A 25,003-nucleotide genomic window follows, 5' to 3' on the forward strand; every position below is an offset into this window, starting at 1 on the left:
GTTCTTCAATGGCAGCCATGCTGCGATAACAGGCGTTGTCCTTTACAATGGTGACTGTGCAGTGTAGTTCTGATGTTAGAGCTACACCCAAACAGCTGACCGGCAGGGATGTGGAGTTTTGGACCACTACTAATCAGCTATTCATGGCCTATGCTGAGACTAGGCCATTAAAAAAAAAAAAAAAAAAAAAAACAACACAACCCCTTTAATTCATTTAGAAAAACATTTACAGTTTCTGTGAAGTTCATGAGAGAAACCAGTCAATGCTAGCTAGAGAAATGAAAGCACACGTCACAACCAAAACAGAAAAAAATAACATTAAAATGATTTTATTTTCGAGGGGCCATAAAAAAGCAAATAAAATAAATGCAACTTTACACAAGTTCAGGGATGATCTTGTTACATAAACAAGTAAGACATACCCACCTACGAGACAAAAAAAATATTCCAATGGTGTTTGTCTGAAACTCATGGTGAACAGCATTACTTAGTTTAGTAACTGCACATTTAAATCGTGGTTGAGGGTATCCAAGCTGTATTCACAAGTGAGAACAGTGGCTGTGGATCTTGAATGTACACTAAGAAATCTGGCTATGGAAGAGAAGTTCATTTGAGGATGGAGAGTTCTTCAGATTAAACAAGGTCACTCCATAGGAGGCTCCATCACATAGCCGTTCTCCGTGGATAAATAGCCGTCTCCAGATTGCATGGATTCTTGGTCTAAATACATATCTTGGCTGGTCTCCTCAACTGGCTCCGGAATCATACCGTTATCTGGAACTCGCTCCTCCCTCTTCTCGCTGCGGTCACCACGGTCTCTATCCCGTTTGTGTTCCCTGTCCCGGTCTCTATCTCTGTCCCTTCTGCGATCTCTATCTCTATCCCGGTCCTTATCTCTCTCTCTATCTCTGTCTCTATGACTGCGTCTCCTGTTGTCTCGATCACGGTCTCTATCCCTGTCCTTTTCTCTGTCCCTATCACGATCCCTAATCTTCTCTTCTTGCTCAGGCTTCAGCTCAATACCATCCAAGCCTGTATCATCTGTTTGTAAATCTTCAGCAGTAACCTCTGCAGCTTCTTGAGAATCCCCTTCAACGCGTTCTTCTTTCTTCTCCCTGTCACGGTCTCTATCTCGTTTCCGGTCCCTACTACGACTCCTACGCTTGCGGTCTCTCTCCTTATCCTTATCTTTGTCCTTGTCCTTATCCTTATCCTTATCCCTACTCTTTTCTCTGCTACGTTTCCTTTCATCCTTTTCACGGCTGCGGGTCCTCCTCCGACGTTCCCTGGAACGACTTCTACGTCTCTCACGATCTTTATCGTGGTCTCTGCTTCTGTCTCGACGGTCTCTTTCCCTTTCTCGGTCACGATCCCTGTTGGAAGCAGAAGAGCCTTTCATCAGTATATAAATAAAAATGGAAATTGACGTTCAAAAGAAAACATTTAGAAAATACAGTATCTCCCTGAATTTACAGTGTGTGGAACGGGAAGGGGTTTTGACATTTAATCTTAACATAGCCCACTTTAACTCCTTGAAGATGGGTGTGCTTGGTAGAATTAGCAGAGATTATAGATTCAGAGATTGAGGAAGATTTATTTTTTTTCCCTAAAAGGATTTTATTTAAAATATTACGTAATTTGGCTTCTGTTTCCTAATGCATAGCACCTGCAGAAAACTATTCTGTGGTAAATCAGTCAGCGACCTCACCTGAATCAATGTTCCCGACCTCTCCAAAACAGATTTCTTTACAAATGATAACTGTGGTCTCTAGTTTCCCTGTGTGTCTCTGGTTGGGGGCCTGTAGCAATCAGCACTGACCGTAAATGTATTATGTTCCTGTATACATACTGGTCAGCACAGATTGCTACAGCCCCACTACTTTCACTATTTTCCCAGCGCTAACCAGAGAGGAGAGCACTGCTGCCAGCAATCAGGGCTGACAGCAGAAGAAATACAGTGTGAAGTGTGCGTCATTTGCTTTTTAAGTAAAAGATTAGAAATGCAAGCCAGCCACAGGGAGAACAGAGGCAAACTGAGAAGCTTGCCACTTAATCTTACCAAGTACCAGTCTTCATTCAGCTCAGTAGATATAAAACTGAATTTTCTTTGCAGCAGTCACTAAAGAAGCAGTTTACTAATACAATGTATAAATAAAATAATAAAGTATCTTAGAAAAACACTTGATATCATTGCCCCCACGTGTTAAAAAATAAAAATTTGAATGACAATTCTACTTTACAAGTATGGGAACTTGTGGATCATCAACAACGATATGCTGACTACAGATGCTAACCAAACGTTCATGTTATTTGTGGAATATCCTAGCCAATGTTTGAATTCTTCATGTTAACGCAGTCTAACTTTAGTAATACTTCAGTCCTCTACAGGTCCTGTAATACTGACAAGGCACAAAATCTATGGTGGGTCAGGTTCAGTTGAGCAGAACCATGCAGTGGTCTGTCTTGTGGTCATAATATAGTTTGAAAATTGTGGTAACAATTATTGGCATTTAAAATAAAAGGCCCAAAACATTAATTTCCCAAATCAGTTGCACCATTGCAGACAGCATTTTTATCAATATACCAATTGGGGCATCACTGCACTGTGCTCAGCCAATGAGGTTTCCTGACTTAGCCATGCCTCGTTCGCTTGAATGATTGGGTAACCTCATTGTGCTCCTGGTGGACCCTGTAATCCCACACGTCACTGATCTTATAAAAACGGCACATGCACCGAATATAGGGCCAGGCAATTGCACAATGAGACATGGTTAAGTTAAGAAAATTAGGGAGCTGAAGAACATCAAGGGTCTGCCAGTCGGTGAACTGAAGCCCTAACCAACACCGATGAAAGCTAAGCTTTCTCTGGGATGGCACAAACCGATTTGGACGATTCAGGTATTGTTTTGATCGGCAAGATCAACAATACATGGCCGTATGCCTGGTTGTATAGAAATGATCCTACTGAAAGGTCCTTCTTTAACTCCTCTACTTACAAAAGTCAAATTTGCTATGGCGACAATACTCACCTCTCATCATATCTAGATGTATCATCTCTGCCCGAGTGCCGTATGTTGACATCTGCTCCCCCACGTCTGGTGCCACCAAGACCACCACCTAAGATATTAAAGGACTGCATGTAACATTTCATTGTCACTTATGTCTTCTGTGCACCATGGCTTAATATTGATAGCAAACAATCTTGGTGGGTGAAATGATATTTAAAGGGTGCTAACTGCTTCACAGTTGCCAGACAATCTACAGGCTTCTGATGGACTAGCAGAGCAGCCATTTTCAATTACTAGGGAACTGAACAATTTGGGAAATAATGGGGCAGGTTTCCCGATTCTGTCTAATATTTAGACAACACCATACACATTAGATGAATATCAGCCGAATGAGCAAATTTAGGCGCAACTGTCCAAATTAATGTATGGAGGGGACCTCCCAACTCTCCCCCAGTCACAGATATCAGGGGAGAAAAGGGTCAAGCAGCTGGATTTAAACTGCCCTAGCCTTTCGTTCTAAAAGGAGATAAGCCAAAGAAAGGGGTATCTTACAGAGGCTTTCCACCCTTTATCAAAGTGGGACGTGCTAAATGGTATCTGGAACATCTTTAGACAATTTTGTTTACACCAGCAATGGGTTACTGTGTTTAAAATTTTGGAGCATCTTAAAACCCAGTCCTGTGCATCTAAACTATGCTCCCTTGTCAAGTGAGAAGCAAAGTGTCTAAAACATATGATCGTGTTTTCGTGCAAATAATTCTGCAGAGTTGTAAGAAAAAAAAAATTGAATTTGTACAAATTTAAGTATTTGACTTTTTTTTCACATCACATCTGATGTCAGGTATTAAAATCTGTAGCTCCATCAAGGGACCAGGCAGTGACTGACAACAATTTTCTTACCAAGCCTGCGTGGGCGCCAGCCTTTCACAGTACGTCCTCTCTCAACATCAACCAAAACACGCCTTCCATCAATTTTCTTCCCATCTGCATGTTTGTACGCCGCTGTAACACATCATTTCCAGAAGGGCAGAACAATAGAAATTAGCTCAGGTGCACAACACATACCCCCCTCCCAGTACCTTAAACTTGACAAACTTAAAATAGAAAAAAAGAATACTAATAGAAAAAAAATAAAGAATTCTAAAAATGCAGGACATCAAGCAGTTGCTTTTCCACGCTCATCCAGGAAAAATCTGACTTCGGCAATACCACCCCTCTGGTAATCAAATTATATATTTCCTCACCATCAGTCTGCACACCTCAGCAACGGCTTCCTGCCAAGTGCTAGCTGAAATGCCCATTTTATATACAAGACGCACTGCACACTGGGCTTATTCCCAACATTCATTATGCACGAGTCTGGGTTTTCAAGGGAATTTAAAGGGGTTGATTGAAATTTGGAGAGAGAAAAAAAAAAAAAAAAAGAGGAAAAAACATGACTTCTTGGAGAAATTGCACCACTCCTGTCCACATTCAACTGGATGGAGGCTAGCTACAGTATTATACATAAACCCATGAGAGGAGTGCCAATATCTGCAAGTCATGTTGACCTAATCTCAAACAACCTCTTGATCCAGTGTGTAGAGTGTTTTGCATTTCATAGTAAAACATCCCATTCATCAGTGAATAAAGTGAATTTAAATAGCATTTCAAAGACTTATCTATATTCACTTCCTAAATTCTACATCCATTATAACATGCCCACCACTTGCATGACCCCAGCTGAAAAGGAGAGAGTACAGGTTAAAAAAATAAAAATAAAAAATTGAAGGTTTCCTATTTACTTAAATTAAAAATAAACTGTAAGGTGATGTGTAAATGCCCCCCTATTGTATGCACTTTTGTTTGCACCCTATTCCACCCTATTAGGAAAACAAAAAAACGATACAAGGGTCAGTATGTGTAAAGCATCTAGAGATGTACCTTCCGTGTTCACAAGTCTCTAAAGAATTACACACGCACACTGGTAGTGAAAAGCTACAACCATATACAGCAAGAAGCACTAGACAAAACCACTAAAGTAATAAAAAAAAAATTTGTTACCTGGTGAAACTACTTACAAAAACTTTCAAATTACCGCCTCAAATTCAACGAATTTCATGACGATATCTTGGAAAAGGAGGAGTGGATCTTGGAAGGTCCTTTTTATTCTATTTTTTTGTGATCTGATGTTCAGTTAAAGCTGTGAAAAGCTTACCTGTCTGAGCTGCTCTACTTAACTCCGGTATAATCAAGTTATCAGTAAATGGTCAGCAGTTGAGAGCTGCAGAACAGGATCCACACCCAACAGCTAATCGAGGCTCCATTAAAGTCTTTATGGCCTTTCGTGCTTCGAAAACTGGCAATATCTGCCATCTCACAGTATAAGCGTCCATATTAAATGTCCTTTGCTTGGACTGAACCACCCAAATAGCATATGGAGCAATTTCAGCCGGATGAATATTGTTTGGCAGGAATGAACGTACATACTAGCCAAACATAGTGCTTTCCATTCAGAGGAGGCCAATCTAAAATTTGCATATATTGACAACACCAAAATTTCTTATGGACGTAATGCTTACATACAGCAGCAGCTTGTGAACTTCTACCAAGATTACCAAACTTGGTAGAGGAGAACATCAGAGGCTGGACACCCTTCCCTGTGTTTTTGATCACCATACCGTATAGTTACTCCAGAATGCTAACCTAGGAGGCCGGTTTAAATCTTTAATATTTCAAAAGATGGCACACAAACTTTTGCCATGGAAGACCTACCGTATTCGAAATGTTGTGAAATAAAAAAAAAAACATTTGTTTATATCAGGGAACTGTATTATGAGCAATTCCTTGAAATATCAGGATGATTCCCTTTTCAAACTTGGAGCAAATTCAGGTGGTAAGGGACAGTAACAGAGGGCAAATTAAATGGATTTTCTCTTGAAGGGCAGCTCTGGCAGACAGCCTCTCAAAGGGTTGTCCAAGATTCAAACTGATAACTTATCAGGATAGGTCGTCAGTACCAGATCAGTGGGGGTCTGACTGACAGCACACCCAATCAGAGGTTAGCCCAAAGCCCGTGCTTGGTAATGCAGTTCCACCCCACTCACTTAAATAGGTCAGAACTACAGAAAGGTCATTTGATCAATGGATGTGACGTCACAGGCCAAAAAGACTGCAACCCCTTCGAACTGATCTGCAGGGGTGCCATGAGTCAAACCACCACCATCTTAAGGATAGGTAATCAATATTCAGTTCTGGAACGCCCTTTAAGGGCATTTTACATGTGGTAGAGGATGTGCTTGCAAAAATATTACCTGTATGGGGTCTTTGGGGGAAGGGAGGAAGATTATTTTATACAAACCTCACAATGAATTGCAATATGAAAGTAAAGAAAACAATCAACCTGTTATATCATCAATAGGCACAAGTAGTCTATCTGCCTGTGTTTAAAGGACCCTTACACTTAGGATATGAGGTACTACATTTCCCCCATAGCTTCTCTCACATGGTAAAGGCATCATGAGAGAAGCTATGGGGAAAGTCCATTCGCTCACTGCTACTCTCCGCTTACTACCCAAACAGCCCCTGCTTGTACAGAGAATTACTCGGGTAACTGGAGAATAGGGAATTTGCTCATATTGCATTCCCCTAACATACAAATTTACTAAAGATGACTGTTCACCTTAAGATATTTTGTAATCCAAGATGGCTCTTAGGAAACAAACCCAAAGTTTGAGAAGAGTAACTGTTCAAGGGATGAAAAGCAACACTGGTGACAGACTACTTTTCATATCAAAAGGTGGGAAAAAAGAGGGAAAGTGAATGCAGGTGAAAAGGGAGGGAAATGTGCACTGGTAAAACTTGAATCCAAGGTCAAGGATGGGATAAAGGCCCAGAAAGTGACAAACCGAGTACCAAAAACCAGACCAGGTCATGGCAACTAACATCAAAATGAGCTTCGACAAGGCCTCAACATTGACACAAACCTACTTCCCACACCTACCCCTTTCCATCCAAGCAGTCTTCAGCTTCATCCTTTAAAGAAAGTGAAGATTTACCATTGCTGGTTGGCTGCCGATTCTTTATTGCCTCTATTTGATTGAAGCATCATGCGCCATAGAGAAGGCGAAAGGATGACTCCATCCACTTGCCGTGGCTTACCTGGGCCCTACACCTTACTCAGACTACTCTTATCTATGCATGCATTACTGCAGCCATAACCTATCTCAAGGTCTACTTCCAAGTGCAGTGTCATGCAACTTAAATCTTAAGTAACATGGAAGGGCATGGAAGACAAACTGCAACAACCATCCAGAAGGGCTGCACCATTATGCAACTGCTGCTGAGATTTGGTTGTCACTGCCAGAGTCACTCCCTAAACGTCCCACAAAGACAATGGAAACCGTGTGAAACCACAATGATGGCACACAGATTTCACTGCCAGGCTGGGACACTGGAAAGCTGCAAGCCAAGTTATAATTAATCGTGCTACCGTAACCTAAGCTAGAACCTCACCCTTTACATGTACTGATAAAAAGAAAAGCTAATCTAAGAAATGCTCAGATTTTCCTTTACCAACTACAACTGGATAGAAGCATAAAAAGGGGCAGATTACTATCACAACTAAAGATTAACTTTTTTTTTTTTTAAACTAATTCCTCATCCTCACAAATATATTTAGAATCCATCTCACACAGATCCCAAATAAGTTAGCAACGCATTTTAGCTACGCGTGCATGCATTATTTGATACGGCAATAGGTGCAGTTTTTTATGTGGAGTCTCAGGACATTCCACTGGATGCCGTATTTTGAACCATATTCTGCCACAGAAGCATTGTTTCAGTGCTTCATATTGGGGCAAAAATGTTTAAGGGGCAGCACAGGGTTAAACTTAAAATCCTTACCTTTCCAAGTAGTACTGATGGTTAATACTGATCAAAAATTATGGGTTAAGGCCCATTTTACATTGGTCAAGAGAAAGGGCTGAATGATTGTTATGATCACTTGTCCCCATACAGTTTCCTTGTTTGTCGGCAGCACATCTGTTGGCAAATGGCAATGTGCTGCTGATGAACAAGGATATCATGCACTCCATGAACGAGCAAACAAAAGACTGGTGGCCCCTCTATAGGGGCAAGTGTTCATAGTAATGCTCATGCCCAATAACTGTCCCAATCCTTGGCCCATATAAAAGGGTCTTAGTTACCCAGGACAGACAAACCAGAAATTTGAGTAGAAGAAAATTGACCAAATCAAAAGTCTGAAACAATTGAGTTCTATAATAATGTACCCACCTTTAAAGGGGTTGTCTGGGATTTGAAGAAATTAATCTCCACCTGTTAATTTCTCCAAATCTCATAAAACCCCTTTAAAGGGGTTAAAATTTAGAAAAGGCATGGACTGCTGTAAAAAATAAAGTTTGATTTTAAGCTAACCTCACCAAACTGCTGCTCCGACTCAAACCCTTCCCCACCAGTCTACACTTCCTGGTGCCTCTCGAGAGACTGGCTGAGGGGTGACTTCCTGTTGGTCAAGAGGCACTAGGAAGTAGAGACTGGCGGGGAACTGGGAAGTGTTGGAATGGAGACTGGTGAGGTATGTTTTTTTTTTTTTTTTTTTTACAGCATCTTAATTTAACTATTGTGGTCATTTAAGCAATTAAAGAAGATTCAATGGAGATTATGTAGATGTACCTCAATAGCTGATCTGTAACTTGTGTGTCTACAAAAACACATTAGAAGAACTTGCACTACAACTACTAGTCTATGGGATGTCAAAGGGCTCGGAGGAAGCCCTACCCCGATTACATGGTACTTTTCCCAGCTAAAAACATTAGCAAATCTGTCAGGTCTCCTATTCTGTATCAGAAAGTGGAATAGGATAGAACTCCTGCACTGGATTCAGTATTTAACATACTCAATCTTCTGCTTTCTGCCCACACACAGTGATTGACAGCTGTCCTCGAATACAAACCCATAAGCTGTCACTCCGTGAGGGTGGGAGGTGCAAGAAGAATGGGAGTCCTGGGGGGGCTTCTCCATAACATTACTGGGGGTAGGATAGGAGAATTGACAGAGAAGCTTTAAGTAAGCTTTCCCACAATTAACATTTATCCGCAGTAAAATTTATATAAAACGTGTAAAAACTGGGTGGGAGCCCCACCACTGGTCCTGGGCTCCCTGTGACTCCTCAGAGGAGCGGTTTGAATGGAGCGATTTACTGTTTCTTACTCAGTCAGTCCTACAGATCTTGAAGAAAGTAGCACCACTTTGACTCGATAGCTGCTCAATTCAAAACGTCTCAATCTGGTTTTTCAGAGAGGATGAACAAAGGGCTTGAGAGCCCCGTTTGTGCAAACATTCCTGCAGATCTCTGTCAGTTGTGGGATAACCCCTTTAAAAGGGTAATTCCACCCAAAGAACTGTACTATCACATGAAGCTGAGCCTAAACTAAGAAACAGAGCTGTTAACTTGCTTATGTTCACCCACTCCTAGCTTGCCAAACAAATAAATGTGTGTGTGGTGAAGTGGTATCTACACTGTAGCTATGTCAACACAAAAAACTAAAGTGTCTGCCCAAATAACCCCACTATAACCAGAATATGTAACGAGTGAACCATCGTTTGGGTGGAGTTACCCTTGAACAATGCAAGATGCACTGTATTGTATTCTGTACCACGAATGCCTGAAATTCTAAAGATTCAGTAGTGTGCATTACCGATGAGTCTACCTCCACACTCCCTACTAGACTGCCGATAGTGTTTATGACTCTTGACTCTAGGCTGATGTTTAAGCTGCTGCCCTGTGTCTTGTGTGTAAATGCTGCAAAGTCTTACCCATCATACAAACCCTTATACCAACCATACAATGAGATGTTGTAAAGGGGAGCATTAGCATCAGCTGCAAGCCAGCAGTGGCAATTGCCATCACAATGGTGGCTGCAGTGGCAATAAGAACACAAAATTAATACACCCCACTCACAAATTACTTTGTACAGATAGTTTTTGCATAAAACATTTTATAGTACAAAGATGGGCAACAGCTACTGTAAGAAATCTTAATTCTATGGTCAAAGGGAGTTAGAAAAAGGGGGCCAAACATAGGCTACTGTGAACTGCAGCCTGTCCATTAAGAGTCAATGCCACGAGGAACAGAATGTATAAACTATGTGGATTTATGGCTCTGAAAAGTAGATTAATTCATGGCATTGATGACTAGAATATTGTTGCCCATCATATTCTCAGTTTACATAGTAGGACCCGTGTTACAGTAATCCCAAATTCAATGACATTTCCACCGGCTTTCGTTTATTAGAAGCCAACCATGCTTTACAACTGTACTTTAGAGGGACAAGATCAGGCATGTCCAAACTGCGGCCCTCCAGCTGTTGCAAAACTACAACTCCCAGCATGCCTGGATAGCTTACAGCTATTAGGGCATGCTGGGAGTTGTAGTTTTGCAACAGCTGGAGGGCCGCAGTTTGGACATGCCTGGACAAGATGAATGACTTGTGTGAAGCGTATACTCCGTGTGACCTCTCAACGTATGGGAAAATCTGTTGTAATACACAATGAATAAGACAAGCTCCCTAACTTGGAACTAGCAAGTTACAATATCTTGCCTCACGTGTTGAGTGTAGCAGTGGGATTAGTGGAATTCGGGTACCCACACAACACAATTACTTACCTTCTGGAAACAGCCCTTAAAATTAAGGGCATTTTACATAGTTACACTGACAAACATATTAGAGAAATAATTATTAGAAGAAACTTACAGTGCATGTCTCGTTCATGCTCATACTCTATAAAGGCATATCCACGGGGCTTTCCTGATCGTTTGTTGTAAACCATGTGAATCTAATTTTGAAAGCAAAAAAGAGCCATGTCATATTAGAAAACTGTAAAGACCAGGCAATATCTAAAACTTAAACTGCCAACAAGGCTAAAAACAAAATACTGTACAATAATAAAATCAATGTGGACTCCAGAACAAGTTTCAGAGTGTTTCCAACTTGTGAGGATAAGGTTTTTTTCACATCACATTCAGTCTACAGATCAGAGGTATTCCATGACATACCACTATATAGCCATACGGTGGCCACAATGGAAAAGCAAGCAAGGCTTATGTGACCACCCTGAGTGAATGGCGGTGTATGGCACATAGGTGAAAACATTCTCGGCCTAGAACGGGCGTTTCCTCCCCCACAGTAAATAACTTCTTACTTGTCACAAGTGTAACTGGTGGGAGGTCTGAGTTTTGAGAGCCCAGCTATTCCAAACAAACAGAGGATTCGAGTTAATTCTTGGTACAGAGGTCCCATTTACTTCAACATAGGCTGACTGTGCATTAATAACCTCAGCACCAAAAGTGGGGAACATGATGTACCTGTCCTAAGATAGTCTCAAAGGCAATATGAACATTACAGACAGCAGATCCTAACTCTTTAGGAGCATTCTGGTGTACTCAAAGCAGCCATTATTAAAACGTCATTTTAAGGACAAAATATTTACTGGCATTACCCTTGTCCCCCCACCCAGAAAGTTGTCTTGGTGATCTATCCTATTTGATAATACCATAAGTTAATTACTGGTGCCTTCAAGCCCCAGACAACTTCTGCTTTTTGTTAAAGTTTCTGAAACGCCTTAGTGACCAGCCTGTTTTGGGCCTAACTGACCAAGCGGTTTGCTTCCTTTTTTCATCGTCTCATTCCAAGAGCTATAACTTCTTTATTTTTCTGTCTATATAGCTTTTGAGGGCTTGTTTTTTGCAGGACAAGTTGTAGTCTTTAATGCCGCCATTTCAATGTACACAACTTTATGATTAACTTTTATTTAATCTTTCTGGGAGGGAGGGGGGAAAAACAGCAATACTGTGTTTTTACATTCGAAATTTTAAGGCGTTCATTTTTCGATATACATAACAAAATATTTATTCTCTGGGTCAGAAAGTTTTTGCATCGCTGCTTCCCAAAACCCATAACTCTTATTTTTCTTTCTATGCGAGAGCCGGGGACCCATGCAGCGATTAGACTGGGCCTGAAATGACGGCATGTGTTTCCAGGTCCGTACGTCTGCATAGCAAAAAAATAAAACATGTCCTATACATGTCCGCATTACGGACAAGAATAGGACTGTTCCCACAAAAAGCAGAACGCACGTGCAAATTTGCGGACTGCAAAAAACAACGGTCGTGAGCAAGAGCCCAAGATAAACCGTTTTCCTGATCTGAGTGGGGAAGCCATGGTCACAATTCACTGTGAGGAGTTAAACGCCTGCAAACACTGTAGACACCCAGCGGCTTTGGAGATGGTTGTGAAGGGGTTAAAAATATATCCCTTGTAAAAGTTAAGACACTAATAACCATTGGAATTACAGAAACCAGAAGATGAGTTGTTAATTCATCAAGATACTAAGGCAAGAGGGGGAAAAAAATTTATTAGACAAAATCATACCCGTTTGATGGGTCCATATACTTCAAACTCTCTTCGCAGTTTTGATTCTGTTGTGTCATAATTCTGAAACACAATTCCACAGGAAATTAAGTGGGCAAGTAACCACCATCAACATTCAGAAATGAATCAGCTATTCAATAATACAATACTTACAACATCAAAAGGAAACTCAAATAAAGTTTTTCACCTATTTTAACCTCTTCTCCTAGAATGCATTTTAGATCTTAATGCCCAAGTAAAAAAAAAAAATCTTCATTTTTTGTTTGTTGCATTCCAAAAGCTATAATATAAGCTATTTTCCAATGATGTAGTCGTATGAGGGCTTGTTTTTTGTGGGGCAAGTTGTATTTTTTAATGGCACCATTTTGGGGTACACATAACTTACTAGTTAATTTTTGTTAACTCTCTCTCTGGGGGAATGGCAAAAAAACTGCAATACTGCCACTGAGTTTTTTTGGGACAAGTATTGGGACATTCATTTTGCCGCATAATTAACAGAACACCATTACTCTGGGTCAGTACAATTACAGCAATACCAAATACATCTTTTTTCTTTTAAGTACTTTTACACAATTTTATTTTTTAAATAGTTTTGTGTCATTGCATCCCAAAACCCATATTTTTTTTCGCCTTCATTTGATAGAAATGTGTAAGGTCTTGAACTATGCGGGACAACTAGTTGGTATCAATTTGTGGTACATGACACTTTGATCGCTTTTAAGGTAGCAAATACGCAAAAACAAAGCAATTCAGGCAACCTTTTTTTATATCGTCCACAAGGTGGGATAGATTACATGTTAACTGTATAGTGAGTTGTTACAGATGCAGCAATACCAAATATGCAGAGGTTGGTTTATTTCTTTAGCTGAAAAGGTGTATTTTTTATATAAACTTTAACTACATTTTTTTTTTTTTACCACAGTCTCACAATGGGGCTTGGCCATGCAAACCTTTGATTTTTCACATAGTACAGTGTACTACATATGAAGTACAGTGTACTATATCCTGTCAGTACAATACAGTCAGGCACAGTGCTGATGCCTGACAGACGGAGCCCACTGCTATGGGCTGTGGCATCTAAAAGGTTAAACTGCCTAGACTGGCGCCTCTGCCGATCTAGGACTTTCGCGAAGGAGCCAGGCTGTCATGAGAGCTGAGCTTCTGCTCCTCACTGCACAGAAAACCCATGCAGTACTTAAAGGGCACCCATCACCAGTTTTATGGTGTCCTAACTAAGGGCAACATAAATAAGTGACTGATTCTCTTAGCAAAATGCTGGGTGACTTCTTTAATTGACCCAGTTAATCTGCCAACATCTTGTTTTGAAAAGCTCCAGCTGATAATGATGAGTCATGAATATTCATGAGCTCCTGACTCTCCCTGCTGCTGATTGACAGTTTTTTCCCATATGAATCAGCAGTAGGTGGGCAGGGGAGCGGCTATAGATGTTAATTAAATAAACGCTGGACTCAATGACATCACGCTGGACTCAAATCAGCTCATTAGCATGCGGCATCTTTGTGTGTATATTTTGAGGTAACCATCTGTCACACCAGTAAGTGAATACATCTAAGGTACTTTTTAGTAGTTAATGATTGTATATAATTAGTTAGATTATAATCAAATATCCACATGACAGTTTCCCTTTAATCTAGGCTGCCAAAATGCATATCGGTAGTCATTAAAGGGTATAGTTCATTGGATGGGCTTTTTATAACTATACAAAGTCAAAGTTTCAAGAAGAAGAACCCCAAAATTAAAAGAATAATAAAAAGAAAAAAGATTAAATTATCACATGAATATAGATCAGGGACACAAACATGGAAACCTACCACTCTGGCGACAAACAGTGTTTTGAAGGCATCTCCTTGCGCGTTCGGATCATTGTGAGGATCCCCTATTTGCAATAAGACAAGAAAAACAATGATCAGTTTTAATGCTGCAGGTCAACATAGAATTTAGACTTGCAGTTACAGTACAAAACATCTGAGTAAAACACAGATCAGCAAGGCCACACATAACACTTACAGACTTTCAGCTCATTCTCCACATCCTGTTGTCTTCTTTCAATCTTCTCTCTCCTCTGTGCAGGGAAAAACAGTTTGAAATATATAGAAAGCCTTATATTTACAAAAGGGCAAACTGCACATAAGTGAAGACTGGTCTGGAGAAGACCACACTTTATCTAGAACAAATTTTCTGCATCAGATGATCATGTCAAGTAGAGATGAGCGACTTTCCGCTTATGAAATTCATTCACGCTTTGTTTGTTGGTAAAAGGTGAATTACGTTACAGATTCCGTTAACACAGACCAAAATGCAATTCTATGACGGAATGCCTTTAGAGGCATTCCGTTCTCCTCATACAGCTGATGGGCGGCAGGGCCAGTTGTTGGACGCCTGCCGATCTGACCTTGATGATCTATCCTGAGGACAACCCATTTAAAAATAAAGATTCTTTGCAACGTTGCATCCCAGAACCCCAGTATTAAAATATAAAAATATTTATCTCATACTAGGCCTGCACAATATATCGCCAAAGCAATTAATCACCATATCGCAATCGCCAATTGGCCGACCCAAAAATGCTGCAATTATATTACCATTTTTTTCGCTTTATAAGACAAACTCCCCCCCCCCCCCCCAAAAGTGGGGGAAAAAAATGGCAGTGCGCCTTATAAAGCGATGGTTGACACGGATGCATCGCCAGCCGCTATGCTGCACAGCGCGGCCGGCGATACATCAGTTACAGTATGGAGAGGGAGGAGAGGCTGGAGGCAAGTTGTTATTTTAATGAACAAATGTTCTTTTATTTATTCTATTTTATTTATTTGTTCTGTGCAGTGCTATTAAGGAAATGGTAAGTTTTGTATTTTGTACTTTTGCAGTAATGCAAATATGTTATTTAATTTAGTAAAAGATGTTTTATTTTGAAAAACACTGTGCATTTCAGTTCTTGAGTTAAGCATAACTACATTTCAGCATTTTCAGTAATTTGTGTGTGCTTTTGCCTTGATAATCCAAGCAAATAGACCTCTAGCACAATTCCCTTAAAATATCGCATACCGTTATCGCAATTTTTAGGGCCCTAATCGCACAAAATTCCCATATCGTGCAGCCCTATCTCATACAGTGAACAGGAAAAAATAAAATAAAAAATTAAATATATATATATACACACAGGTCCTTCTCAAAAAATTAGCATATTGTGATAAAGTTCATTATTTTCTGTAATGTACTGATAAACATTAGACTTTCATATATTTTAGATTCATTACACACCAACTGAAGTAGTTCAAGCCTTTTATTGTTTTAATATTGATGATTTTGGCTTACAGCTCATGAAAACCCAAATTTCCTATCTCAAAAAATTAGCATATCATGAAAAGGTTCTCTAAACGAGCAATTAACCTAATCATCTGAATCAACTAATTAACTCTAAACACCTGCAAAAGATTCCTGAGGCTTTTAAAAACTCCCAGCCTGGTTCATTACTCAAAACCGCAATCATGGGTAAGACTGCCGACCTGACTGCTGTCCAGAAGGCCATCATTGACACCCTCAAGCAAGAGGGTAAGACACAGAAAGAAATTTCTGAACGAATAGGCTGTTCCCAGAGTGCTGTATCAAGGCACCTCAGTGGGAAGTCTGTGGGAAGGAAAAAGTGTGGCAGAAAACGCTGCACAACGAGAAGAGGTGACCGGACCCTGAGGAAGATTGTGGAGAAGGACTGATTCCAGACCTTGGGGGACCTGCGGAAGCAGTGGACTGAGTCTGGAGTAGAAACATCCAGAGCCACCGTGTACAGACGTGTGCAGGAAATGGGCTACAGGTGCCGCATTCCCCAGGTCAAGCCACTTTTGAACCAGAAACAGCGGCAGAAGCGACTGACCTGGGCTACAGAGAAGCAGCACTGGACTGTTGCATGTCATTCGGAAATCAAGGTGCCAGAGTCTGGAGGAAGACTGGGGAGAGGGAAATGCCAAAATGCCTGAAGTCCAGTGTCAAGTCCCCACAGTCAGTGATGGTCTGGGGGCCATGTCAGCTGCTGGTGTTGGTCCACTGTGTTTTATCGAGGGCAGGGTCAATGCAGCTAGCTATCAGGAGATTTTGGAGCACTTCATGCTTCCATCTGCTGAAAAGCTTTATGGAGATGAAGATTTCATTTTTCAGCACGACCTGGCACCTGCTCACAGTGCCAAAACCACTGGTAAATGGTTTACTGACCATGGTATTACTGTGCTCAATTGGCCTGCCAACTCTCCTGACCTGAACCCCATAGAGAATCTGTGGGATATTGGGAAGAGAAAGTTGAGAGACGCAAGACCCAACTCTCTGGATGAGCTTAAGGCCGCTATCGAAGCATCCTGGGCCTCCATAACACCTCAGCAGTGCCACAGGCTGATTGCCTCCATGCCACGCCGCATTGAAGCAGTCATTTCTGCAAAAGGATTCCCGACCAAGTATTGAGTGCATAACTGAACAGAATTATTTGAAGGTTGACTTTTTTTGTATTAAAAACACTTTTCTTTTATTGGTCGGATGAAATATGCTAATTTTTTGAGATAGGAAATTTGGGTTTTCATGAGCTGTATGCCTAAATCATCAATATTAAAACAATAAAAGGCTTGAACTACTTCAGTTGGTGTGTAATGAATCTAAAATATATGAAAGTCTAATGTTTATCAGTACATTACAGAAAATAATGAACTTTATCACAATATGCTAATTTTTTTAGAAGGACCTGTATATATATATATATATATATATATATATATATATATATATATATATATATATATATATTCAAAATGGCTGATTTGCCATTCTTTCGTTGAATAAAGTGATAAAAAAACCACCAAATCACACAAACACCAAATATGGCATCTATAAAACTACAGATCATCCTTACAGCTCTGTGAATGCAAACATGAAGTTTTGCTCATCTAAAAGGTTTTACTATATTTTTAACAAACTCAAGCACTCACTCATCCACAGAGCAACAAAATCCTAAATGATGGAAAACTGATCAAAGAGGGAGTGTCACAAGTGAACAGTAAACATTGCCAACTTTATTTAAAGTGACATCCATCATTCAGAACAGCTCAATATTCATAGGGAACAACTTAATTTTAGAATATTTGGTTGTTTTTATTTTTCATTTCTATGCCACTGAAAAACAAAATGTTATCCTTCTGCACCAGTCAGCAGAAATAACCACTTCTATCTACATGGGTAATTCATTATCAGTCTAGTGGAGCTGTGAGGGAAAGATCTCATCCGAGGAGCAATCCTCATAATAGGAATAGAATTGGGATAACAGTGTCGGCTATATGGTAATGACAGGCCTAGATGAAGATGCTCACAGCAGAACATTGCATTTATTAATGTAATGTGCGATGCTCTGAAGGGATGGAGGGTCACAGTGATGGCCTGACAGTTAAATGGGTAATTTTATCGGGGACATTTGTGGCTTATCAACAGGACGTGTCATAAATGTCTAATGGGTGCAGTTCCCATCTCTGACATCCACACCTGTCTCAAGTATGGAGCCCCAGAGTGAAGGAAGAGCGAGCAGCGCATCCATCGCTCTATTCACCACTATGGGACTTCAGGAAATAGCAGAACGCTGACTCGACTACTTTCGGAACTCCAGTAGCAGGGAATGAAGAGGTGGCCACACGTGTGACTTGCTCTCCATTCACTGGTATGAAACTTCCAAAAACAGCCGAGAGCACTCAGTCAACTACTTTCAGAAAGATTAGAGTAATGAATGGAGAGGACATCCCACACAGAAATAAACTGCGAATGACTGCAATGTCGACCCAATACAGATTGACATAAGGCCTTTACCTTTCTTTCCATCCGCTCATCGCGAGTCTCTGCTCTTGTTGGTGGTGGGGCATCTCTGGGGTCCTGTGTACAAAGGGAAAATACAGAATTTTAAATAAAAATAAAAACTAAACCAAATAAATCACGTGTCAAAAGCCTGATTACTCTTACCTCAAATTCTCTAATATAAGGAGCTATTCCACAGTATGGCTGGTTGTGGTGCTTTTCATGAGGTAGTTTCTCCAACGGTGGCAAATATGGAACTGGGTCTCTGGGAGCAAACAGCGCAAGCAAGTTCGGGGGCAAAAACTGCGTCATTTTGAAGACCTGATGAGAGAAGCGATGAGATGTGCACAATGAATAATGCATCTTTATACAAAATCTACTGCTGGGTTCTCAGGGTAAAGCCACACATTCAGGTTTTTTCAATCAGGAGAAGTTCACAAAAGTAGAAAGTAATAAGATCTGGGTACTTTTTTTTCAATCTACTGCTGGTTTTGGCTTCAAAAACTTCATTCACAAACCCTGAACGTGGCAGCACACTCAGGGTACGACCACACAGCACAGTTGTCCTCATGTAGGGTTGTTTCCATACCAAAATTTGGATTCGGTTTTGATACCATAAAAAAGTATTGCGATACTCGATACCATGCGGAAAAAATAAACGCCAAAAAAAGCTGCGTGCATTCCGCAATTTATGGAACGTCCGGCCCATAATAGAACAGTCCGATCCTATTTTGGGGGGCGATAAGGTGAATAAAAAAAAGGCGAATTGCGCCGTTTTTCTTCTCTCTCTTTTACAGTGTTCACCATATGAAAATATGAGAGATTTTTTGAGACTTTTCGGACATGGCGATATGTAATATTTTATTGTTTATATATTTTAAATGTAAAATTAGGAAAGGGGGTGATTTATACTATTTTGGTGTATTTTTTTTTTTTACAGTTTATTTATAACCATTTGCCCCCTTAGAGGTAGAACGTGGGATCTTTTAATCCCTTGTCCTATTAACCCTAATAGATCTATATTTGGGTTAATAGGATCCCACACTCTCCCTGCTGTCATGTGCATAGTGCAAACAGCAGCAGGGAGCCGAATATGGCAGCCAGGGCTTCAGTAGTGCCCTGGCTGCAACTGCCATGGTAACTGGTCAGAGCCCAAGGCTTACACAGCTGGGGCTCCGATCAGAACTGCCACCAATGAGAGGAGGTGAAGGGACTCTGTGGCCACTGCTTCCAACGATTTTAATACAATGATAATAAACGTTTAATTGCCGCGGATCACTCACAGCACCTGGCTGTATTTGCAATGTATTAAACATTTGTCATCATTGGTGGAGCAGTGGCCACAGCCAGTCCCCTCTCATTGGTGGCAGTACAGGGGGAGGGAGAGACTGCTTCCTTCTCCCCGTGCAGCTGAGAGAACATGGCCGTGCTGAGAGCCGCGCGGCATGTTCTCAGATACTGGGCTGTGCATGGTTTAGTTGGTTTGTATTGTTAACGGCCACATGGCCATTACCAATGCAGAACGACTAAACAGCATGGTGCTGATCAGTTCAACTAGGGCCAATTGCAGCCTGTAAGTCCAAGCGGTACTTCACCACACCATCCACAACGAGAGCTACTGAAACAGCAAGCGCCAGCGCGCTCCACAGTTTCCCAGCCGGCTGGTGGTCGGGACAGTGGTCTCCTGAGACAACCCCTTTAAATCGAGCCAGATTTGTCACAGTGGCTGATAAATCTGTAACATCTTTAAGCCTCCTGCACACTAACGTGTGGGGCCCGCAATGCACTAACACCTATCGTGGGGCAGCCGCAGCGGATCGCGGACCCGTTTACTTTAATAGGTCCGCGATCTGACTGTTCTGCAAAAAGATAGGACATGTTCTATCTTTTTGCAGAACAGAAGTACAGGACAAAACCCACTCCGTAGTGCTTCCGTTCCGCATCTCAGGATTTGCGGACCCACTGAAGTGAATGGGTCCGCATCCGGCACCTGGGTATTTCGGATCCGCAAATGCAGTCCGCAATACGGCCACAGGGCGCACACGTACGTGTGCAGGAGGCCTTACAGTGCTTTATTCTAACTTTACACCACCTACAAGTTGGCTTAGTTTTACTCCAAAACTGTGCCAACATTTTGGTAAATTCTTTTTCCAGACAAGGCAAAAAAGTTTAAAAGAAAGTTCTTAAAAACACTTAATAAATGTGATGCAAAGCAAGTACGCAGATATATCTATAGATATTTTTTTTTTTAACAAAACACCTCTGGCAGCTGCCCAAATAGCTGTTTGGTAGGTGTGCAGAGTGTCGGACCCCTACACACCTATTCTGAGGATAGGCCACCAATATCGAAATACTGGAACACCTCTAAAGGGCCCTTTACATGGGACGATTCACGACCAGATGATTGCTAACAAGCGTTCATAGCCATGCTCGTTAACGATTACCTGGTGGCGTAAAGGTGGTGCCGATTACCCGATGAATGAGGAACACACTCGCTCAGCATTCAAGCGGTCACATAAATCACCAGATCGGCGATTTCGCTGTGTAATCACGTTCTGCTGCCACAAGACAACGAGTCAGTATGGGGACAAGCGATTGCATTAGTGATCACTACTCCCCATACTGTGGAGGAGATCGCTGCATGTAATAGAAGTCTCCTTCACCAACGAGCAAGCGATTCTCAGGAAAGAACACCTACAAAAAAAAAAATTGGCCTGTATAAAGGGGTCTTGAAACTGGGTGGGAGATTATGCCTCCACAACCCCTTTATCAAAAAAATAAATAATGAAAAGCTCAAGATGAATTGCTCCAATCATGTGGGTCTCCACATTTCTATACAATTCTATCATTTAAGGGAAAAAAATGGCATGTAGCGCCACTACTTCATTAAAATGACCGACAACTGTGGGACCTGACTGACCCCAGGATAAATCTATGGGGTCCATAGGGTTCTGCTGGCATCCACCACGACAGGCCCAGCACAGATTTGTAGCTTCCACTACAGTCAGAAGACAACACAGATATGAAGACCTGGAAGGAGACCCAACATGAAGGAAAAAGTGATGACCAAGTAAAACCAAATCTACAAGTGTGTAAAGAGTTGAAGAAAACCAAGGAAAGTCTGAAGAAACTGTTTAAGGCTACTTTCACACTTGCGTTCAGAGCGGATCCGCTCATATAATGCAGACGGTGGCTCCGTTTAGTACGGATCCGTCTGCATTATAATGTTAAAAAATTTCTAAGTGTGAAAGTAGCCTCAGACGGATCCGTCCAGACTTTCAATGTAAAGTCAATGGGGGACGGATCCGTTTGAAGATTGAGCCATAGTGTGTCATCTTCAAACGGATCCGTCCCCATTGACTTACACTGTAAGTCTGGACGGATCCGCACGCCTCCGCACGGCCAGGCGGACACCCGAACGCTGCCAGACTGATGCATTCTGAGCGGATCCGCATCCATCCACTCAGAATGCATTAGGGCAGTACGGATGCGTTCGGGTCCGCTTGTGAGCCCCTTTAAACGGAGCTCACAAGCGGACACCCGAACGGTAGTGTGAAAGTAGCCTAAGACGGGTTCAGCTCAAATTTATTTTCAGCAGTTCTGAACAGAAGGGAACCATTTCAGCACTCTAACATCAAGATGCTGTCCTTGCGCTGGGGTACAAAGTCCTCGGGTGGCAGACAGACGCTCTTTATTCACAGGAAATACCAGGGCTTGAGTCCGCTCAGGTATGTGTTCTAATCTAGGACCTGACAATGTGTCATTCACTGCAATTAGACTGACATACAGACCGCAGCATGATATCAAAATGCAACTTAGGCCTCATGCACACGTTGTGCTTTAGTTCCGTGCATTGGGGACCGCAATTTGTGGTCCCCAATGCACTGACAACTTCCGTGTGGCGGGCGGATCAAGACCCATTCAACGTTAATAGGTCCGTGATCCGTGCGCACTGCAAAAATAAATAAAAAAGTTCTATGTTTTTGCGGCGCGGAGGCACGGATATAAACACCACGAAAACCACTCTAGTGCTACCGTTCCATATCTCCGCGATTGCAGAACCATTCAAGTGAATGGGTCCGCAACCATGATGCGGAGTGCACATGAGCCGGTGCATTGCGGACCAGTCATATGCGGGCTGCAATACGGCCACACAACATTCCTGTGTCTTAAAGCGGTACTCCCATCCTAGACAATTGGGGTATATCACTAGGATATGCCCCCATTGTCTGATAGGTGTGCAGAGTTACTGTGCCCCTGTGATTACTCACACCTTTTCCTTCTGCAGCGTGCACACATAGTAAGTGCCCATTCACACGAACGTAAGGGCTCCGTGCCAGTATTGCGGACTGCAAACGGTGGGTCCTCACTATACGGGGACCTGCCGTGTGCACTCCGTGCTGCAGACCAATTGACTTGAATAGGTCCACGATCCACAAAATTCAATAAGAGATGGGACACGTCCCATCTTTTGTGGAGCGGATGCACAGGTCGGAAGCCCGCGGAAACACTTCCATGGGCTTTTGGGTCCAAATGAAAAGAAATGACCGAATTTTATTTTTTCTACATATTTTGAGGATCAAGTCAATGGGTTTTCAGCGCATTATGGAATTCACACAGTCGGTGCCCATGCATTGCGGACCGCTACTTGCAGTCCGCAACATGGGCACAGAGCCCTTACGGTCGTGTGAATGATCCCTAAATCCCACTTTCTAATATGGGTATGTCATTATTTAACACAGCAAATTTTCAACACTGGTTCATCGCTGAACTTGACCTAGAAGGGTGGTTGTTCACAACGAGGGGCTGTCCCATATCACCATTTCCATGGCGAGATGGGAATTAGCGCCAGTCCCTGATGGCTGGTCATACGGAAATAGAGTGGGCCGCTGCTCCGCTGTCTAGAACTCCCATTGTAGTGAGTGGGAGCTACACATGTAGCAGAGCAGAAGCAGCTACAAGCATAGCTTGTTCTGCCATCCGGGGTGCATAGCAGTAACAAGCTCCCCCATGCTGTAGGTCTGCTTGTTAGTGAGGCTGCAGGGAATGAAAACTTGTACATTTCATTTCAATGGGGCTGTGTACAAGCTGTTTCTTTTTCACGCATCAGTTCTGCGTTGCGTTACAATCTCGGCATGTTCTATATTCTGCATTTTTGACGCAGCCCTGGCCCCGCACTTGTTTCCATCCGGAAACAAGTGCGGGTGCGATGCCTTTTCACAGATGGTTGCTAAGAGATGTTGTTTGTAAACCTTCAGTTTTTTAATCACGCGCGTTAAAAATGCATTAAAAAAAAACACATGAAAAACTGACAACTTGCTTGCAAAATGGGGCGAGTTTCACTGAATGCACCCGGAGCCAATCCGTCACACTCATGTGAAAGAGGCCTAACACTCACACTCCACAAACTTCTCCTCGCTCCAGTAACGCTGTGAGAGGGATGGGGGGCTCAGGACTCCTGTCCTAATGCTCCCTGGGGTCTCAGAAATCAAACATTTATCAGCTATCCTGTGTACAGATGTCCTATTATGGGACAAGATAAGCATACACCATGAATGGCAAGTCAGGGTCATACCGCTCTGCGGTTCCTGGAGATGCCCAGAGCCCCTGATCCAGTGTCTTGTGGAGTATAACTCCTATCAAGAGCATACTGGAGGTCCAGAGTCAGGATCAGACATGTCCCCTGTGATGCCCAGAGTCCCTGAACCAGCGTCTTGTGGAGTATAACTCCCATCAAGAGCATACTCGAGGTCCAGAGTCAGGATCAGACCGCTCTGCGGTTCCCTGTGATGCCCAGAGCCCCTGATCCAGTGTCTTCAGGAGTATAACTCCCATCAGGAGCATACTGGAGGTCCAGAGTCAGGATCAGACCTGTCCCCGAAGGGACCTCCATTACTGCACAGTAATAACCCCTGATCCAGTGCCTTGCGAAGTATAACTCCCATCAGCAACATACAGCTCCTCTAGGACACATGCAGGGCACATGCCCAGGTGTGGAGTGATTCGAGGCAAACAATACCGCCGCAGCTCTAACGGAATTACAAGGCCCCGCGTGTTCGCCTGGGTAAAGCCTACGGCACAGCTCCATTATAAGCGGCGTAGGCCTCAACCCTCACTCCAGCCTAGACAATCGCTGCAGGATCCCACCATATGCTCCCGCCCAACACCGAGGACAGCGGCCTACTACCCGCCGCCGCCGCCAGGAGCCCACCGGTACCACACCAGAGCCCAGTGTCCCCTCACACACAACCTTACCGAGGCGCTGTCCGCTGTGCAGCCGCTACAGCTCCGCTCTCCTCAGCTTTCTCCCGCTCTCCGCTCCCGTCTGGCAGTACTGCTAGGCCGCACGGCGTGTGCATAGGCCTCAAGATGTCATGCGCGCGAATCCATCCGCAAACAAAACAGCCCATAGAACAAAGCCACGCCCCTCACGGAACTACAGTCAGAGTCTCAATGTATTCCTCCGCTGAATAAAAACAGTCCGCGTTCTAGAGCAGAGAATATGTGGCGCTGACAAGAGAAAACGTGTTTCTGGAATCTTATTTTTCATTTAATTTTTTTAATTCTACTCCGCTTCTTTATAGTGGAAGAATATTATTATTTGGTGGCTACTAACATTGCCTTAGTTGTGCCTCTATCAAGGGTTGTCACCCAGGTTTACAAATGGAAATGTGCCTAGTCATTGAAGTATTGCCATGTTGAAAGACAGTATATCTTATCATGATG

At 42.4% G+C, this 25,003-nt stretch overlaps 1 protein-coding gene across 1 annotated transcript; it reads right to left on the bottom strand.

The window, feature by feature from the left end:
• Positions 1 to 313: 313 nt before the first annotated feature.
• SNRNP70 (small nuclear ribonucleoprotein U1 subunit 70) lies at positions 314 to 24,688 on the bottom strand. The gene is made up of 10 exons (XM_044281620.1): positions 24,533 to 24,688; positions 18,443 to 18,598; positions 18,293 to 18,355; positions 14,468 to 14,522; positions 14,272 to 14,336; positions 12,440 to 12,502; positions 10,763 to 10,844; positions 3,909 to 4,010; positions 3,030 to 3,117; positions 314 to 1,373 (listed from the first exon to the last, which is right to left on the bottom strand). The coding sequence occupies exons 2-10, from the start codon at positions 18,587 to 18,589 to the stop codon at positions 644 to 646; spliced, it is 1,395 nt and encodes a 464-aa protein (XP_044137555.1). The 5' UTR covers positions 18,590 to 18,598; positions 24,533 to 24,688; the 3' UTR covers positions 314 to 643.
• Positions 24,689 to 25,003: the final 315 nt, after the last annotated feature.

Source organism: Bufo gargarizans, chromosome 2 (assembly GCF_014858855.1).
Source record: "Bufo gargarizans isolate SCDJY-AF-19 chromosome 2, ASM1485885v1, whole genome shotgun sequence".
Lineage (NCBI taxonomy): Eukaryota > Metazoa > Chordata > Amphibia > Anura > Bufonidae > Bufo > Bufo gargarizans.

Coding starts and splice junctions, on each gene's coding strand:
- SNRNP70 (XM_044281620.1), bottom strand. CDS start 18,589: ATGACGCAGTTTTTGCCCCCGAACTTGCTTGCGCTGTTTGCTCCCAGA. Junction 18,356..18,442: donor CTTATATTAGAGAATTTGAG/GTAAGAGTAATC, acceptor CTTTGTACACAG/GACCCCAGAGATGCCCCACC. Junction 14,337..14,467: donor GGAGAATGAGCTGAAAGTCT/GTAAGTGTTATG, acceptor TATTGCAAATAG/GGGATCCTCACAATGATCCG.